Source organism: Dasypus novemcinctus, chromosome 12 (genome assembly GCF_030445035.2).
Source record: "Dasypus novemcinctus isolate mDasNov1 chromosome 12, mDasNov1.1.hap2, whole genome shotgun sequence".
Taxonomy (NCBI): domain Eukaryota; kingdom Metazoa; phylum Chordata; class Mammalia; order Cingulata; family Dasypodidae; genus Dasypus; species Dasypus novemcinctus.
The window spans coordinates 90,819,244-90,840,126 of NC_080684.1; the positions used below are offsets into that span (position 1 = coordinate 90,819,244).

Here is a 20,883-nt window from a genome sequence, read left to right on the forward strand (position 1 = left end):
ACAAAAGTATAAAGACTTTAAGTTCTCATAACTGAAGACAGGTTACACAAAGCTTGTGAGGCTGCTAGTGCTATTGGTTGAGAATCAAGTCTTAAGAGAGGTTTTGTTAGATCGGTATGGTAACAGTGATGAAGGATAAATCTAAATTTTTGTACTTAGTTTTGCACAAGGACCAAATGCAGCATGCCTGACTTAATAGTACTTTTGTGTGAGGATAAAAATCACCCCTTGAGTTTTAGTTGACTAAAAGCTCAGCATGATCCTTCCCTACAACCAGTTTCTTTAATAGAAGTGGTATAATGTCCAGTATGAGGGAGTTAGTAGTCCTACTCTGCTTTGGTCATCTCAAGAACATTGGCGTGAGCTCAGTGTGCTTGTGTTAGGAGGAACTTTGACAAACTGGAGCTTGTCCAGAAGCAGACCATTGCCTCCTAAAGGGTCTGAAAGTCATGCCTGTGAGAAATAGTTTAAGGGTGTGTTTAGCCTGGAGATGAGAACGTGAAAGAGATGAGATAACTAAATGATTGACTCATAGAAAGCACTTTCTCCAGTAGAGAATAAATCTAAGGGGTAGAAAGCAGACCTTAAATCATAAGGATGAATTTTTTACCCCAACCTTCAGGGTGTTTAAAAATGTAAACTAGTAAGATCCCCTGTAAGCAAGTGTAATTTAAGCAAAGGCTCTGTGATTACCTGTCAGGGACGTTCTAGAAGTGTTGAATGAATTATGTTTGAATATTAAACTAAAAAATGAATGTGTATAATCCTTTTCAATTGTAAGATTTTGGAGGCCATGTGTTCCTTATTTCAGTGTTTTCCATAGTAGCACACAATGCTATTTCTGTGCAGTTGTTGCTGACTTACACTGAGATGAAAGGAAAGATACTGCTAGTGTGTGTCTGGTCTTAGTTTCCTTGAGTTTCACTCTGCTTTCAATTTTTTTTTTTTAAATTTCATGGGTTTTTTTTTTTTTTTTTTTTTTTTTATTTTTCTCCCCTTCCCCGCCCTCCCCCAACCCCTGGTTGTCTGCTCTCTCTGTCCATTTTCTGTGTGTTCATCTGTGTTTGCTTATGTTCTTGTCAGCGGCACTGGGAATCTATGTCTCTTTTTGTTGCGTCATCTTGCTGCATCAGCTCTCCATGAGTGTGGTGCCACTCCTGGGCAGGCTGCACTTTTCTCATGCAGGTGGCTCTCCTTACGGGGCGCACTCCTTGCGCACGGGGCTCCCCTACATGGGGGACACCCCTGCATGGCATGGCACTCCTTGTGTGCATCAGCACTGCATATGGGCCAGCTCATTACACAGGGCCAAGAGGCCCTGGTTTGAACCTTGTACCTCCCATGTCTTAGGTGGATGTTCTATCCGTTGAACCAAATCCGCTTCCCTGCTTTCAATTTTAACTGCAATTATTTTTAGTTTTCCTAATAAAGATTCTTAATTTTCCCCCTCTTTCATCTATAAGTGATTTGATTGGCCAGGGATTAGGCATGTGAAAATCATGAAATTGCCTGGATCGAAGAAGGATGTAAAAGAAAATTCACATGATTTGCAGATTGAGGAGGTGATGCTCAACTAATATATTTTTCTCTTGGATTTTTTTTTTTAATTCAATGTATGTAGAGAATATTCTGCCTTGTTTGTTAATTTAAGGGGAGTCCATAGGTATGTTAAAATACTCAAATGTCTTTAATTGTAAAGGTCAGGTTGCTTCTCAAGGAGGAAAGTTTTGATGTTTAGTAGGTGGAAGAAAAATGGAATGACTACACATAATGGAAAATTGTACTAAATAAAATTCATAGAATTTTTTTCTCAATTTGGTTTTGAGAAAAATTTGATGGGTCACATATGGGGTTATAATCTATTATATAACTGTTATTTTTTGCTAATCTATTTTCTTTTTATTTGTTTAGGTGAAAGGTCTTGTGAAACAGCATATAGATTCATTTAACTATTTCATTAATGTAGAGGTAAGCATCAAATCTTAGAAAGAGACTTGAGCAAAGAATTAATTTAAAGCCAGAGTCTTATTTAATGTTTATCTTTCCCTGCAGATAAAGAAGATAATGAAAGCAAATGAAAAAGTTACAAGTGATGCTGACCCCATGTGGTACTTAAAGTAAGGAATCAACTATTTTTAATTTGCTATTTTTATTGCGTAGCATTTATTTTATTGCGTCGCATTTAATATAGTTGCTGTTAAAACCCTGTAAAAATAATTATCTTTTTATCTGTTTAATAAGATTATCAAATGTTCAGATTTGATTTTTAATTGGTAAACTAATTATAATAAGTAGAATTATGGTTGGAAGGATTAAATTTTAAATGTCTTTAAAAACTTTTTTCAAAATCATTTTAGGCTTACAGAAAAGTTACAAAACTAGTGTGCCTTAGCTTGCCAAGGGCTGCCAATGCAAATACCAGAAATCTGTTGGCTTATAAAGGGAATTTATTTGGGGTAAAAGTTTACAGTTCCAAGGCCATGAAAAGTCCAAACTGAGGTACCATCAGAGGTACTTTCTCTCCAAAGTCAGCTACTGTTGATCCTGGTGTGTAGTCATGTGGTGAAGAAAGATGACTGCCAGTCTCTGTCCAGGTTCCTCCTTCCCCTCTGGGCTCACTTTTTCTTCTTAAGTTCCATGGGCACAGCCTCTTGAGTCTTCATTGTGTAATCCTGTAGCCTTCTTTCTCCTGGCACAGGGTTTGTTTCTTTCTAGGCCTCTTATATCAGTCTCGGCTAGTCTGGTCTTTTCTTAATCTCAGCTGTAAGCTATCAGGCAAATCGCTCATCTCTCCCTGAGACCTCAGCTGTTTGAGCCTTCTCCTTTCTGTCATATAGTAGATCAAAAGTGACAGCACTCTCTCTTCCTTTGTCTTTCTGTGTAAGTCCATTTATATCAGACCTACGAGGGGACAGGGACTCAACCTGAGTCATGCCTGTAAGGGAATCAAATCCTTAAAGCAGTCTAACAGGTAATCTAATCAAAGCCTCCTCAACTGAATTTAAAGCAATCAAAAGTTATCACATCCAGAGGAAAAGATTAGTTTACAAGCCTAATCTTTCTTTTTTTGGGATTCATAAAATAATCTCAAACTGCCACGTAGTGCAAAGAGTTCCTATATAACCCTCACTCAGCTTCCCCTAATACTTATATCTTTCCTAGGACAGATATCAAAACCAGGAGGTTAACATTAATACACTGTTATCAACTAATTTACAGACCTTATTCAAATTTTCCCACTAATGTCCTTTTTCAGTTCAGGATTCAGTCCTGGATCTCATGTATTTGTAGTCTCCTCCGATCTGTCACACTACCTCAGTCTTTCTTGAGCTATCAGAACCTTGATACTTAGAAGAGTACTGGGCAGTTGTTTTGTAGAAGGTTCTTCAATTTGGATTTGTTTGATGTTTGCTCGTGATTAATTGAGGTTATACATTTTTGTCACAGAGGTAATGTTATGCCACTTTTAGGGTATCATATCTGAGTGAACAGATGTTGATATAGATTATTACTGGTTATTTTAACTTTGTTCCCTTGGTTAAGGTGCTATGGTCCAGGTTTTTCCACTGTAAAGTTACTACTTATTAATAAGCATCTTATGGGGAGATCCTCTGAGACTATGCAAATATCCTCTTTCTTAGTGTACTTTCACCCACTAATATCAGCAAGCATTGATGGTTCTTATCTTTAGTGTTTGCCAAGTGGTGAGTCTCTATTTCCATCATTCCTTCATTTATAAATTGGAATTCTACTGTAAGGAAGAACTTTTCACTTCTCCTTTATCGCTCCATCTGTCTATCAATAGAAACCTATAGCTACTGATTTTACTCTATGGGTGATAATCCAGTGCTATTCATTATTTTATTGCTCACATTGCTCTAGCTTTGGGCATAGAAAGATCCTTTAAGTTGACTCCTGTGTCCTTTGCACACATTGCCATTATTTTTCAAGCACTTCTTTACTTTCTGGCACCAGAAGATGTGGTTCATCTTCTATTTTCCCTGTCCCAGCCCCAGAATCAATTCTTTTTTTCATGGAACCCTGATTCCTTTTATTGGAAAATAGAATCTAGGAACCAAGATATGGATGCTAGACCTCAGCAGACAGAGCTAGGAAGTATACTAACACTCGAGCACACAAACATCTTTAATTATTTCTATATCCTGTCCATTTGTATAGATATTAAAAACCCTGTATACTGATACCTCCAGTACTAACACATGTGTTCACACACATCTGTAATTATTTCTACATCCTCTTCTTTTGTATAGATATTAAAAACCCTGTATACTGATACCTCCAGTATTAACACATATATCTGCACACATCTATAATTATTTCTACATCCTATCCTTTTGTATAGATATTAAAAACCCTGCATACTGATACCTCCAGTTTGAAACCACAGCACTCATTCTAACCATCTCCCTTTCTTTATTTGTATTGTCTTTCTTTGTTAGTGAGAAAGCTGGCTGTCGTTATCCACCATATATTTACTTGTTTCCTCAATACTAGAATATACAGAGAGTAGTTTCAAAATGTTAGCTCATACTCCTGTAAGAAACAAATTTACTAATTAGAGTACAATGTTTGTGACCATTCTTGTTTTCTTTAGCCTTATAGTATCTAATTAAAATACTCTTTTCCAAATTTGCTTGGATTATTACTTTTCTTCTCCACCCCAGTGTGGTTATGTTACTCATTTGTAATACAGTAAATTTTACTCCTTACTGTTTGTATTCACTTTTGGGTTCTTCTCCTTACATCCTGGTTGATTTTGGTTATCTATTTATTTTTTGGGTAGGTAAAACACTGTGGTTCTAATAGTTAGACCTAGGCAAAAAAAAAGTATATTCAGAAAACTGTCATATACACACCCCTTCTCCCCATTCTTCTCCCAGCCACTCCATGTAGGTAACCCATCTCATGAGTTTTTGCTTTATCTTTCCTGTGCTGCTTTTGCACAGATATTCCCTTCTTTCTTTCATGGATGATAATGTACTATAAATACTCTTTTTACTAAGTATCATTTTTAGGGAAATATATTTGCAATACTTTTGTAAAGGGATAATATTTTTAAAAAGCCACTTTCATCATATTTTTCCTTCTTGTAAAGCTTTATGTACTATGACTTCAAAAACATCTCAAGTTGTAGTTTTTAATTTGCTTTTAATCCTTAGCAAGATAAATATTTGTCAACACATAATCCTTATATTTGGAAGGAAAATAGCTTGTTTAAATGTACTTTGAAGAAGTGTAATTGGTAATGGAATAATATGCTTTTCAGATACCTGAATATCTATGTTGGGCTTCCTGATGTTGAAGAAAGCTTCAATGTAACTAGACCAGTGTCCCCTCATGAGGTAATTATAAACCTTATTTTAATTGCATTCATTTCCTTTAATTAAAATAATCTGTGTCCTTAATATACTCATTTTTTATTGTTTTTGTTTTTGTTCTTTTTTTTTCTTTTTTCTTTTTTGTTCATTTTTTGGTGTTTTTAAAATTTTATTTTGTATTTTATGCTTTTTGTTCTTTCTATTTCTTTAATACATTCTCTTAAAAGATTATTTTAAATTGGGAAAAATTGCTTATGAGACAAGCAGAACTAAAATAAATAAGCACTTAGATAATAATACACTACATTAGGAAACAATTCTGCACTATTTATTTTGCCATTTCATCCTGATTAGCTTGCACTGTTATATAACTTTTATGTCCATTTCTGAATGTTCTTGTATTCCTCTTACTTGTGCCTACCACAGTGCCCCATACATTGTAGGGCTCACGTAGCTTGCCATTGGAGGGTCACCAGGCATTGTGTTAAGAGAGGAGAAAGGACTAGGAGCCCACATGAAAGATGGATGAGAAGGATTTGGCAGAGCTATAGGCACAGAGTTATAGAAGGACAGGCCCATTTATTATTATTGATCATCATGATCATCAATCTGATGGGGAAGTCATCAGTAAATTTTAATGGGATTTCCTATGTCTAATCATGGTTCAGGCAGGGACAGCCTTTATCGTGTGATCCCCTCATGTCAAATAAAGCACACACAAAAGCACAATAAAACAATTTCTAAAAATCCACAGGCAAATTGGAAAGTATTAGAATGATTTGATGAGTGATTTATGCTATAACTTGTATCATTTGGTAAGGAGTTTTATAATATAGTTTAGTTTATTTGCAGAATAAAAGGTAGTATAGTTTAAATTTTGCTACTGATGTGTATGTGTGTTTATATACTTTAGTTATGTTGATATTGGATACAACAATGCCACACTGATTATTTTCCATGGAACCAGGTTGCAAAGAACAGTCTAATTGCTTTAAAGATAAGGAAGCAGACTGGCAATAGTGTCAAATCAATGAGAAGAAAATCAGTACCTGATTATTATTCCATTTCTGGGCTGGCAGGGATAGGGATGCTGTGGAGATAGTTGATTAATCCATGGTATTTTTCCCCTCCTGGAGAAGATAGTCTGATAACATGGACTAGCTCAGAGGAGATACCAGAGCTCTTTGAAGCTGTCAGGATCTTTTCTTATCCTGAGATGCTGAGCAGTAATTTTCTGATTCTATTTCAGTGCCGTTTGAGGGACATGACATACTCTGCCCCCATTACAGTGGATATCGAATACACCCGAGGCAGCCAGAGGATCATTCGTAATGCCTTACCCATTGGCAGGTGAGAAATGAAGTCCTTGTTGGAGCCAGACTACCTCAGTCCCAGCCCTGCAGTGTGACTTTGAGCAAGTGATTGATGCTCTCTTTGCCCCATTTCCTCATCTGAAGAATGAGGAAGATGGTGCCTACTTCATGGCATTATTTTATGGATCCAGTGAGTCCGCACATGTAAAGCACTTAGAGCAGGGTCCAGCACATAGTTGTGGTTGCTATTATCTTATTAATTGTGAAATCTTTTCTATAAAGTTTAGGAGAATGCTTCCATTTCCTTCTCTAACTCCAAGCTATAAGCAGAACTATTAAAGATAGATAACAAGCATGTTAGTAAACTCTCCTGGACTGGTTGGTGTTCTTGAGGGATTCCATGTATATTTTAAGTTTGACTTTTCCTGTAAGTTTTAGCTGTTTCCCATTTAGCAATCTTTAAGGGAAAAGTTATGTATTTGCTTGGAACAAGTTTAGAAATAGGTAGCATCAGCTAGTACTTTTGCAATCACCTTTCCTAATTAGGGAAATACATTGACCCTCCTATAGAAATGGACAAAACTCACAATACGGTGAATTTAATAATGGTGCTGGGTTTTTTAATTATTCCACATAATTCCTGCTCAAATGTTTTTTTTTAACCCCTCCAAAGTGCCAATTGCTTAATAAACATCGTTCATTCAAGAAATGTTGCACCAACTGCCTTTCATTTGCTGGGTAATCTGCTGGATATTCAGGTGAATAGAAAATATACACAACCCATCTTCTGTTGGCTAACATGCATTCATAGCCACCAGGGAAGGGAGGTAAAAATAATTCTGGCACAATTTGGAAAGTGCTTTAATAGAGAAGTCGAGGAAACATATAGGTTTAACAAATCCTTCCCTGTACTTTCCCCAAAGGAAGGAATGATTTATATTCTTTCCTGATTCTTCATTTGGGAAGATAAAAGGGGTATTATAAAATATTAATCTTTCTTTTCGCAGGACTGTTTATCATTGTTAAGGTGAGAGCATCTTTTTCTTATGTATGGACCGTACTAGTGTCCACGTAAATTTTAGATTGTTGCCATATTTTGACCCAGATTAAATCTGGTGAAGGAGAGGCAAAAGAAAATGGAACAAATATAGAATAGTAGGAAGATTTAAAGTTTAGACCCAGGGTTAAAAATGGGAGGGATGTCTGTAACTAATGTTTGTTAAATACCAACTTAAGCACTAGATACTGTGATAGGTGATTTCATTTGTTAGCCTTGTGTTCATAAAAATGACCTTTGTTAAATTAGAGTACTTACTTTGTATCACATACTATCTAAATTACATATATTATCTCATTTAATTCTTTTTTTGAACTCAAAAAATAATTTTTCTTAATCAAAATAACATTCACACTTGGTAACAAATTACATAATACATAAGGACATTTGATGCAAAGCAGTAGGCTTCCTCCCTACCCTTCCTTACCTCTGGTCACATTCCTAGCCTTGTAACAATTTTTGTTATTTCTTCTGGTGATTATTACATCCATAATAATACTGTGCTTAAAAAAAGAAAAAAAATAACAAAATTAAAAAATACTCTGTTTATACCTTTATTTCTTCATATGTCAGTTTTAGACATGATTAATTGATCCTCTAATATAGAAGATACAAATTAGTTTACTTTCCCTTGCTCGTCCAGATTTTGCTTCCTATTTTCAATTCTTTTATTTACTGTTGTAACTTTAGTATCTTTTTATCTCATTTCCTGTTGCATAACTTTAGTCAGTGTCTTTATTTCCCATTATTGTAAATTGAGGATTTTACTATTCCTGTCTTTCCATTTGATTTCTTTCATTTAGAAGATTGTTTTAAATTTTTTCAAATTGGGGGTATACAGCAATTTTTGGAATTTTATGGTGACCTATTTATTTTCATAAATGTTTTATCTGTGTTTGGAAAGAGTATTCTTCACTTGTTCTGTGCAGTTGTCTCTGTTTTTCCTTGAGATCCAGTTTTTTAATTGCGTTGTTCAAATATTATAAATCTTCGGTGTTTATCTGTTTGTCCTATCAATTACTGGGAGAGGTGTGATAAAATCTCCTAATATGATGGTGGATTTGCCACCTTTGCCTTATGTTTCTGTGTATTTTTGTTTTTTGAAACTCTAATGTTAGGTGCATAGAAGTTTAAAATTGTTAGGTCTTCTTGGTGAATCATACCATTTATTAACCATTTATCTTCTTTATCTCTGGTGATGTTTTTTGCCTTAAATTTTGTCTTGTCTGCTCTTATGATAGCCACATTTGCTTTCTTTTGATTATTTTTGTAATGTATTTTAATCTTTTCATCTTCCTATGGCTTTATGACATGCTTGAAATAAATTGCATATAGCTGGATTAAAAAAATCTAGTCTGAGAATGTAGTCTGTTTACATTTATTGTGTTAGTGATGCATTTGGATATATTTCTATCAATTTATGTATTTTTAATCTATCCAGTCTTCATGTGTTTCAAATTTTTCTCACTTTTTGCTTTTTGGATTAATGGAAGTCTTTTTTTTTTTTTTTTTAACTCTCACCCAACTGATTTGAAAGTTGGGTAAGTATTTCTTATTGTTATGTTTACCCAAGAAATTCTGAATTGCATACTTAAAGAAATTCTGAATTACATACTTAAAGAATAAAGAATATCTTTATTCTCCTTCTGGAGTACAAAATCCTTAGAAAGCTTTAAGTTGGATTAAATCAACCCCCTTTGACTTATATGTCATTGAGGTATCAAAGATTAGTTCTATTTTGTTTTTTGGCCCATAAATTGGAAATTATTATTGTTTTATAAAGTTAATATTTGGGGAAGTGGACTTGGCCCAGTGGATAGGGCATCTGCCTACCACATGGGAGGTTCGCAGTTCAAACCCCGGGCCTCCTTGACCCGTGTGGAGCTGGCCCATGCGCAATACTGATGCGCGCAAGGAGTGTCCTACCACGCAGGGGTGTCCCCGCGTAGGGGAGCCCCACATGCAAGGAGTGCGCCCCGTAGGGAGAGCTGCCCAGCGCGAAAGTGCAGCCTGTCTAAGAATGGTGCCGCCCACGCGGAGAGATGACACAACAAGATGATGCAACCAAAAGAAACACAGATTCCCGTGCTGCTGACAACAGAAGCGGACAAAGAAGACGCAGCAAATGGACACAGAGAACAGACAACCAGGGTGGGGTGTGGGGGAGGGGAAATAAATTTATTTTTTTAAAAAAGTTAATATTTGTTTGTAGTTATCCACATTATATACCATTTTCTTTGCTCACCATATATTTTTGCATGCCAGGTGTCGTTCAACTTCAGGTTTGCATTTTCTTATAGTATATCTTTTAGAAATTTCAGTAAAGTTTTCTATTAGATTTAGTAAAGGTCTGTTACTGGTAACTTTCCTTAGTTTTTATCTGAAAATAAGATATTGACCTCATTCTGCATGATAATTTAACAAAATAAATTTAGGTGACAGTTTTTTTCTCCTAGCACTTTTAGCATATTACTTCTCTTGTCATCTGTTAATTTGTTAATTGCTACGTGAAGTTGTCTGTCTAGTCATTCTTCCTTTTTTGGTAGCCCGCCTTTTCTTCTGACTGGGTTTTAAATAATTCTTTGCCTTTGTTATTTTTTATCTTGACTATGATGTATCTAGGTATAGCTTTCTTTTTATTTTTCTGACACAGATATTATTGTGAGTAATTTTGGCTTTCATATATATATGTAAATTTTTGGTATTTTATTTATTTCTCTCCCCTTCCCTCTGTTGTCTGCTCTCTCATGTCCATTCACTGAGTGTTCTTCTGTGTCCACTTGCATTTTTGGCGGCATCAGGAATCTCTGTCTCTTTTATGTTGCATCATCTTGCTGCGTCAGCTCTCTGTGTATGCAGTGCCACTCCTGGGTGGGCTGCACTTTTATTGCATGGGGTGGCTCTCCTTGCAGGGTGCACTTCTTGTGCATGGGGCATCCCTACATGGGGCCATCCCTGGGTGGCGTGGCACTCACTCCTTGTGTGCACATGGGCCAGCTCACCACATGGGTCAGGAGGCCCTGGGTTTGAACCCTCGTATATGGTGGGCGGATACTCTATCAGTTGAGCCACATCCACTTCCCTTTCATATATTTTTAGAAGTTTACTTTCTTTTAAAAGCCATTTTTCTCTTTGAGTAGGTCTTTTCACCCATTCTCTATTTTTTCCCATCTAGAAGGCATGTGGTAGACCTTCTCACTCTTTTTTTCCAAGAATCTTAAACTGTTCTATATCTTCCATCTTTGTCTATGAAATATATTTTTGATAATTTCTTCAGATCTCTTTCCAATTCAGTAATTTTGTCTTCAGCATTGTCAGATCTATTCTGTCTGCCCTTTGATTTTTATATTATAATGCTTAGATTTTTTTATTTACAGAAGTTTTGCTTAGTTCTTTTTCAAAATTGGCTGGTTAATTTTGATAGTCTATTATTTTTAGTTTAATTTGATGTGCTATTTTTAAGTAACCAATGAGACTCCCTTTGTTTACTGTCAGTGAAGAATTGCTGACATTCCTGCCTTTCAGTAAAACCTGTATGGCAACAATTTAAGGAAACCAAACATTTGAGGGTTTTTTTTTTTGTCTGTGTTGGAAGAGCAGTGTGCCTGAGAAAATACTTAATTCCACTCGGCTCTTTCATGTAATTACTTTTGCCTTTTCTAAGATGGTATACAGAAAATGCAGCTCCCCTTATTGATATGTGTTTTGCAAGGTTTACATTCTTTTCATTTTTGCCAGGTTAACAATCTGTGTTATATTTTCTTTCGTTTTGTTTTAAACAGAATGCCCATAATGCTACGAAGTTCAAACTGTGTTCTTACAGGGAAAACACCTGCAGAATTTGCCAAACTGAATGAATGTCCTTTAGATCCAGGTATGTTTATTCTTAGATTTACCTATCCCTCTCTTTTTTTGCTTTTGTTTTGATGTTGCTGATTTTATAACACTTACCATCAAGAACAATACCACCCTTTCTGCTTTGTAATGAATTTGGTGGATGAAATTATGTTCATAAAACATCTGGAAATTTGGCTCCAACTTTATTCTATTAGCCTCTAATTCTAAAAGATGTGCTATTATTTCCTCTATTTCAAATTTAAAACTTTAATAGCCCACGTTTTGATTTATTGGCATGTTTTACAGTCTTTTCTTTGTATCTTTGTGCAATAGTTTCTTCTAGGGTGCTTAAAAATTCAAGAATAATTTCACAAAGTTATTTCTCTATCTAGTCTGAAAAGATTGAGGTAACGCAGTTTAGGCTATTTTAAGTGCAGTAAAGGGGCAAAAAACTTTGTCTTTTTTGTTTAAAATTTAAAAATTTATGTTTCTGTGCCTATTTCTAGACAACTTCTTTTGTAATTTCAAGCTTACCACTTAACACAAATTTCTCTTGATTCCTTAACTCTTTTGCATTATTTTATTTTATAGTTCCTTCATTCTAATTCCTCTAAAGTTGCATTGATGTAGAATCCCAGAAGATTTTGGAAAGAATTTAATAAAAATATGACTTTACTAGACTGTAACAAATATAGCACAAATATGTCATGAAGTCTTACTTTGTCCTACTCTCAATTGTGTGCAAGCAAATGTTTGATAATGTTGAGTTTTATTGAGTGTTGAATATTCTTTTGAAAACCAAATCTAACAAATCTTGTCATTAATTTGTTAGAAATTGTAGAGAAATTTTTAGTTTATATTAAAGATTTTCGGTTATTTCTGTGCTTAAGAAATCTGAAGACGAATTTAACATTTTTTCATTTACCTTTTATGTATGTCAGATGTTGCTGATACATAGACTGATAAAATATATTCCCTGACAAGATGTTTGTGACTCCTTCGTATCAGATTCATGTTCTGACACAATCATCAGTACATAAAACAGTATCAAAACACCCCCTTAAAATTAAGTCATAGCTAGTGCTAGAAAGAGTGGAAGAGTGATCTCTAACTCAGGAGACCAAGCCATTACTGAATCACACTGTTTAAAAAATACATGGTAAAGCTTATCTTTTTCCTTTGGGCAGGTGGCTACTTCATTGTTAAAGGAGTAGAAAAAGTTATTCTTATCCAAGAGCAGTTGTCTAAGAACAGGATCATTGTGGAGGCTGACAGAAAAGGGGCAGTTGGTGCATCAGTTACCAGGTATGGAAAGCAGAGGTGGTGTTCTTAAGAAATATTACTTCCATTAATACCAGATGACTCTTGGTATAATCACAGATTTGTGCATTCATCACCGTAATCAATTTTAGAGCATTTTTATTACTTCAGGAAGAAAACTCCCCTATCCCTTAGCCGTCACTTGTCAATTCCTGTGTCCTTCCCCTGATATATGTAACTGTGCCCACATTAGGGTTCACTAAAGCATAGAGTATTGACTTGAAAGTTGCAGTGATGAAAGTATGAGCAAGAGTTTGAAAGGCCACTAGTTATTTTATTTAAATTGAACTTTCTGTTAAGTTATAACATAAACTTTTATAAAAGAAAAAAATATAAAACCATTTGACAATTTTTCATGTTCTTTTTCAGCCTTTGGCAATTTGTATATGATTCATGCATTGATATAATCAGAGGCTATTTTACATTTAATATTTAGTGAATTATATCATGGACCTAATGTCTTTTTGTTGGTTTTCTAGACCAGGCTCTTTCACAGAGTACTCATTTTTCTACAACAGCATTCCTTATATCACTCCTGTAGGTGCTTTTCTGTTTTTGCCATGTGTTATTATTATTTTTTATTCTTTATTTTCTTTTAAATGTTATATTAAAAAAATATGAGGTCCCCATATATCCCCACCCCCCCACCCCTCCCACATCAACAACCTCTTCCATCATTGTGGCACATCCACTGTACCTGGTGAATACATTCTGGAGCACCACTGCACCACATGGACAGTGGTCCACATTGTAGTCCTCACTCTCTCCCAGTCCACCCAGTGGGCCACGAAAGGACACAACGTCCAGCATCCATCCCTGCAATACCACCTAGGTCAACTCCAAACCCTGAAAATGCCCTCACACCATATCTCTTCTTCCATCTCCCTACCATCAGCAACCATCGTGGCCACCCTCTCCACATCATTACTACAATTTCTTCCCTTACTAATCACAATAGTTCCCCAGCAGAACACCAGTAAGTACACTGTAATCCATACTCTATTCCTCCATCCTTTGGATCCTGGGGTGGTTATGTTATGTGTTTTTTGTCACATAATTGGAAATTTACAGACTAATGAGTTCTGGGGATAGAAGGATTTGTGGCATACAGAAGATGTTGATATACAATGAAGTTTCTCTTTTTGACAACCTGGAAGGACTCAAGAGTTTTTGCATTTTTCTTTCTGATAGAGAGGCGGCTAGTAGTACTTACCATTTCCTGAGCACCTACAAGGAGGAAGGTGATGTACTGTCCATGAAATATTTAATTGTCACTACTGCTCTCCACAATAAGTGGTATTATCTCCATTGCATTGCTGAGTAACAGCTTTGAGCTCAGGATACTAGCATTTGACCAGATCTTTTAATTTAAACCCATGTCTTTCCACTATATACAACTATGGAACTAGGGTAATCTGGGTTTGGATCTCAAAGCTGTTGTTTACCAGCTTTGAGATGCTGGGGCAGGAATTACTTGGCTTCTCTAATCCTCACTTTCTTCGTGTGTGGTTTGGAAATAACACTTCCAAGTAAGTGTTATTACAGGGAAGATTAGAGCTAATAGAAATAAAGTAGGTAATAGTACATAGAACACAGCAGGAAATCATACATGTTACTACTGTGGTTGTGTAAAGCTTTTGAAACGTTTTTAAATCCACTGAGAATTTTATAACTGATAGAGATGTCAATAAGAGATTCCTTAGTTTATTTTAGTTGATGTACTGTAACATTTTGACTTCACTGTATACCAAGACTGTGATTATTATTTTTAAAGCCCATGATATGTAACTTACTTTCTCTATAGTTTTCTAATTATGTTTTTTTCCTTCAAGTATATAAAATTGGTCGTGAGTATACGCCCAACACTGAATCAGTAATAAGTCAGGTGGAATCCAAGTGAAGTATGTTAAAATGAATTTGTGTTTTGCACTCATTCACCCATAAAACTTGAAAGCTAAAGAAACATTTGTTGTGTTTTCAGATGTTCATGGAAGTTGGGTGGGGGGGAATGACGTTTTAAAAAATTATTTACATAGGTAGTTGGAAAGGACCTTGCTGATACTTGGTGATCAATTGAACCTTACTGATGATCATTGCTATTGCATATTTCTAGCTTGAAATTTTCTTTCATGATTTATAAGCAAAGGAATGTTCATTTCTATGTGAGAATGCAGTTTAACCAACTTGTATTTACTTGTAGCTCTACCCATGAGAAAAAAAGCAGAACCAATATGGCTGTGAAGCAAGGACGATTTTATTTGAGGCATAATACTTTGTCAGAAGATATACCCATTGTAATCATATTTAAGGTAAGGCTGCAGCTGTCTACTGAAAATTATAAAGAATTATTTTCTCTGATTTATTTTCATTAATTTGGAGGATAGGGAATTCTAGTAATAGATTTATGGCATAAATTGTTAGTCATATAAAATATTTTAAATTGAAAGCTATTAAGACCTATGCTCAGATATTTTTTTTAAATGTAATTTATATTTCTATACGAATACTGTAAAAAATTCCAGAGGTACACGAGAGGATATAATGATGAGTAAGCCTTCCACCCATCCTGTCCCTAACCACATAGTTCCCCACCTGAAAGGCACTTCTTTTTGCCAATTTCTTGTGTATCTTTCTAGAGACAGTCCTACATATACAAGCACACGAGTATTTAGTAGGTTTTTGTTCTGTATTTTGTTTGTTTGTTTACTTATATGCATTATATTTTGTGTTACATTTAGCTCTTTCTCTTTTTGTAACTTACATCTTGGAGATAGTGTTGTATTAGTACATACAGAGCTACTGCATTATTTTTGACAGACTGTTCTATTATGGATGTACCATAATTTATTTAACCAGTCCACCATCAGTAGACATGTATATCTCTTGCTATTACAGAATTGCTGTGATAGCTTGTTACATGTGGGCAAGGATAGCTGTCAGCTAAATTCCCAGCAGTAAAAATTTCTAGGCCAAAGAGTATAGATCAAAGGATGGACTTCTGGGTTCTGGGGAATTGCTATATGAAAAATAGTGTTTATTTTTTTCAGCTTGTTTGTTGAACCCAAAATATTTTCCCATAGAAATAATGTTTAAATGGTATTATCTCCTCAGATAATTGCATAGTGGCTCACTTAACCTGCTTTCAAACTTAAATACTATACACATTCTGTGAACAGTTAAATTTTATCATTAATCAACAGAAATATGATTGGCATTAGGTAATATATGATAGTATAGTAATAAATCTTGATAATTAGTTTAATTGAAACAAAGAGCTCAGATTATTTGAGGAGATACTGAAGAGACTATTCTTTCCATTGTATACATAGCACCCTTGTTAAAAATCAGTTGACCATAGATGTGTGGGTCTGTTCAGGACTTTCAGTTCTCTTACATTCGTCTATATGTCTATCTCTATGCCAAGACCACACTATTTTGGTTACTCTGTCTTTGTAGTACAGTTTGAATTCAGGAAGAGTGAACCCTCCCATTTTGTTCTTTTTAATGTGCTTTTGAGTTCTATATATGGATGGTGCCCTTATTTTCTTTTTAGAATAATGATGATGGTGATTACAATCATAATATTAGCGATTTCTTAAATATTCTTTTTATCATTTTTCTTCAAGGTTTATATTTTCGAAACAGAAATAATTTTGGATTTTCTTGTACTGATCCCACAGTGTCCAACAGTCTTCTTTTTTTTTTTTTTAAAGATTTATTTATTTATTTCTCTCCTCTCCCTCCATTATCTGCTCTCTGTGTCCATTCGCTGAGTGTTCTTCTGTGTCTGCAAATATTCTCATTAGGCAGCTCTGAGAATCAATCCTGGGACCTTCTAGAGTGGGAGAGAGCTGCTCAATCTCTTGCGCCACCTCGGCTCCTTGATCTGCTGCATCTCTTACTCTCTTTTCTCTGTGTCTCTTTTTGTTGGGTCATCTTGCTGTATCAGCTCTCCATGTTGGCCAGCACTCCGCGTGGGCCAGCTTGCCACACGGGCCAGCTTGCCTTCACCAGGAGGCCCTGGGTGTCGAACCCTGGACCTCCTATATGGTAGATGGCAGCCCAATTGCTTGAGTCACATCCTCTTCCCCCAACAGTGTCTTGTGTACATAGTAATATTCAGTGAATGAAGAAAATTTTATCTATGTAGAGTTTTATCTCCAGCAGAGGGCAGTATGTTCCCATGCATCAAAAAGGCTTTTAAAAAAATTTTAGATGCATGAAGATGTATAGGACCACTTTCTTTAAATCAGAAATTATAAATTAACAGGCACATGCATATTGCCACTCGTGGAAAATGCATAAATAGACAATGCATGATTAAAGTTTAAAAAAACCTTTAATAAATATTTTCCCCCCAAGTGATAAAAGTTTGATAAGATTCTGCTTCTGTGAAATTTATGTAATGTTTATGTTGTAAACGTATACATATATTTAGGTGACTTAAATCTTTTTTTAATATGCAGTTATAAATGAACATTATAATAGTTATGTAGCCAGTAATGAAGAGTTCAAACTCTTCCCTATCGTTTTCCAATTATAAAACAATCTTTACCTTGTAAAAGTTTAGAAAGCCACTGAGAAGTAAAACTACTTTTTCCTTTGTATTTTTTCCCAGACCTTTTTCCTGTGCTTTTGTAATACATACATTAACTTTATTATATTTTTCCACTTAACCTGAATTATGAGTAGCTTTCTGTTCTATAAATCTTAATCTACATCAATTATTTTAGTGGGTATTGTATGGAAATTGTATGAATGTAGTGTAATTTATTTAACCAATCCCCTATATTTGGACATTCAGGTGTCATTATTTCCTCAAGTTTTCACTTATTCACAGCCCTGTGGTTACCGCCCTTGGACATATGTGTTTGTGCACATTGCTGATTATTTTGTGAGACTTAATTCCTGGGAGTGGAAGTATATAATTTTTTAAAAATTGGGTACATTGTTCCAAATTTCCCTTCTGGAATGTATTAATTATACTCTGATCGGTAGTATATAAGAATCAAAATAAATATTTTAAATTTTTAGTTCAAGTAAATGAACTAAACATGTTGGTCACCCATAGTCTGTGTGTCTCCCTAGAAGGGTTTTAAAAAACTGACAGCAATTTGTTTGATAACCACTATTTGGTCCTTTTCATCTGGGAGACAATATAGAATATTGGATATTTTAGCAGCACACAGATCTAGGTCAAATCCCAGCTTCTCTACTTGTTGGCAGCATGACCTTGGTCTTATTTCCCTATGTCTTTTGAGTCTTGGATAACTTATCTGTAAAATGAGAACTTCAACTAAGATGACTGTTGTGAAAAGTAAATGAGATTATGTATTTTTTTAAGTAGAATGCCTGGCAGTAGGATGTCATTCTCTTTCCATAGTTCTCTTTACCCATTTAATGTCAGAAGCCAGGGAAAATAAACCAGATACCAGAAAAGTCACATCATTTCTCTTTTTGTGTTGTGTGGCCCTAACACAGACCTTGACAGTCATTAGGACTTGATGGTTGTTGATTGTAACCAACAATTGGCTAAAAGTGACAGAAACAGCAGGGTTTCTAGATTCCATGCTGGGTCTGAATATGACGGATAAAGCTTTTAAGACATAGATCAGCCTTATTTATGGACTTCATTCACTACAAAGGTTCTCCTGCCCATGAATCTTCCCTCTTTTACATTTTGTATTCCCTAGTATTCAGCAGTTGCACTGTGGTGGCATCTGTAGTCCGAATGTTTTTAAGGAATTAAGGATCAGATATCAAGGATACTGGCCATAGTTTCTTGGAGACCAACTTATATGGAAATTTTTTGATCTTTAAAGAGAAACAGTTACAAAGTTAAAGAGAGCAATCACAGTTTATTATCTACCAGGACTGCTCTTAGTAATGATAGAGTAACTTTAGTCTACTTTAAAGAAGAATTAAGAGATTTGTGAATATTAAGTATTTTAAGAGGTTATCCCCTTTCCTTCCTTGACATAATTCAGCATATATCACCATTTGTGCATGTATCATTCTTTTATGCTCATTAGTGTTAGTCCTTTTTCTGTTTTCAAAACTCATGCTTTTAGTCACACTCAGTGGATAACCAAGGAAAAGACTTTATGCCACTTTTTAAAGAATGCCTCCCCTTATTTTTGTTCAGTGTTATTGTTGATTGCCAGACTATGGGAGACCTTCTGCTGATATTATCCTTACTGTATTTTCATAAGGTTATTATATAACATTTACTTTGGATTTATTCAGATACCTGGAATATAGAGAGTTCCACCTAAAGCTAGTTTTCAAATGTTTAAATTCTGTCTGTTAAATAAAATGGTTGTGCATTTTACTTTTGTTTCCATAGCAATACATCATTTCTTTGTAGCTGTGCTACTGAAGGCTAAATGGTCATAAAGTTAGAGTCTGGTCTTTGGGTGGCAGGGCACACTTTTGATAACAACCTGACTTAGTTACTGCTATATGTTTCAGTGATCTGAAATAGGAAGAGTTTAATCCTTTCAGAACAAAGCTTTAGCAGTGATCATATTTTCTGTACATGTGGTGTCATTTGCTTCATAACTTAGAAATATTTGGAGTGCTTAAACTGTCCTTTTAGATCCATGTTAGGCCATTCCAAAATTTTATGCAATTCTAAAATTGCAACTTAGATGCAGCAAGGACAACTTAAAGTGACAATCCATATGTCAAATAAGGAATGACTTTTCATTATTATTATATACCAAAATAGGCCCTTAAGTTTCACTTTGGTGATTGTTTTCATTTGTTTTCACTTGGAAATTTAAATAAAAGATATTTGTTAAAATAAACTAGGTGGGTTTCAGTTTGGATGATTTAGGTGTTAACATGCCTGAAGAAAGGGGGCTTATCCAGAACACTATAGCCCATTTCAGCTGTAGAACTCTATTTCTCTCTGTGTGAGAGTGTTTCTGGTATATTGTTTTGCATTCTTGGTTTGGTATGCATCTCACATAGACCTCTTTTAGTATTTGGGCCTTCCTGTGGGAAATGAAGGACATTGGTTAAAAAGTTTTGTAACAAAGATTTTATAAGAAAAAAATTGGATTCTACTGCAAATAAGTTGCCTTAGTAAGTTTTTCTTACAGTTTTGTTCCACTGAAACCTGTATAACATTGTTTTGAGAGATCAACAAGTAAAATTAACTTATTCTCTAGTTAATTGATACTTGGGACTGGAACTTGTAGGTAGTTCTACTCACATGCCATCACCATTGGAGTAGATGCAGCTTAGTATGTTTGATCAAAGAAAAATCCAGTGTTTTTATTTGTTTAAAAATTAGAATAGTTTTTTATAATAGAATTTTATTGAAGTGTATCATTCATACATGAACATATATAAACAATAAGTGTATAGTAAAAGTTCTGAACTTAGAAAACAAAGCTTATCATACAAGGCTCCCATATATCATGCCACCATCACCTGGCATTGTTGTGAAACATTTGTTATGCTATGAAAGAGCATTGTCAAAATATTACTACTAACTATAGCCCATATCTTAAAATAGATAATTTTTAGGATTGCTGTTCTTTAATCCATGAAAGGCTGTTTTAATGAATTTGTATAATTTTTATATAGTACAGTTTATTTCTAGTATCTGTTTGAGTAAATGCAGCATATCAAATTAGAAATTAAAAAATGGTGAAAATTAAAGCACAAAACAGAGATTTGTGTCCTGCAAATTTCTTTATTTTTTTCTTCAGTTGAGCAAGTGATCCAACAGTGAACAAGCCAGAAGCTACAGTGCTTTCTATAACTGAGTCTTCCAAGTAGAAGTGAGTCATTAAGTTTGGCCCACAATCAAGGGGAGAGAACTTAGGCTCCACTTTCTGAAGGGATTGTCAAAAAACTTATGGGTGTGTTTTAAATCACCACATTTGGCCTGAAAGGGAACATAGCAAATAGTTAGCTTTCCCCCAATGCTTTACAGTTTCAGGAAGTTTACATTGGATCCTAAAGTATCCACATCAAATATACTGATTACAGACCGCTGAAGTAC

The 20,883-nt window shown here is 35.0% G+C and overlaps 1 protein-coding gene across 1 annotated transcript in view; it reads left to right on the top strand.

Annotated features, from left to right (window-relative positions):
- Positions 1-20,883, top strand: part of POLR3B (RNA polymerase III subunit B) — a 146,502-nt gene that overhangs the window by 9,547 nt on the left and 116,072 nt on the right. The window contains exons 3-9 of the mRNA XM_058308666.2: positions 1,912-1,968; positions 2,053-2,117; positions 5,288-5,363; positions 6,589-6,689; positions 11,492-11,583; positions 12,734-12,851; positions 15,067-15,175. Of these exons, the coding sequence (XP_058164649.1) occupies positions 1,912-1,968; positions 2,053-2,117; positions 5,288-5,363; positions 6,589-6,689; positions 11,492-11,583; positions 12,734-12,851; positions 15,067-15,175 (618 nt within the window). The remainder of the gene's footprint in view (positions 1-1,911; positions 1,969-2,052; positions 2,118-5,287; positions 5,364-6,588; positions 6,690-11,491; positions 11,584-12,733; positions 12,852-15,066; positions 15,176-20,883) is intronic.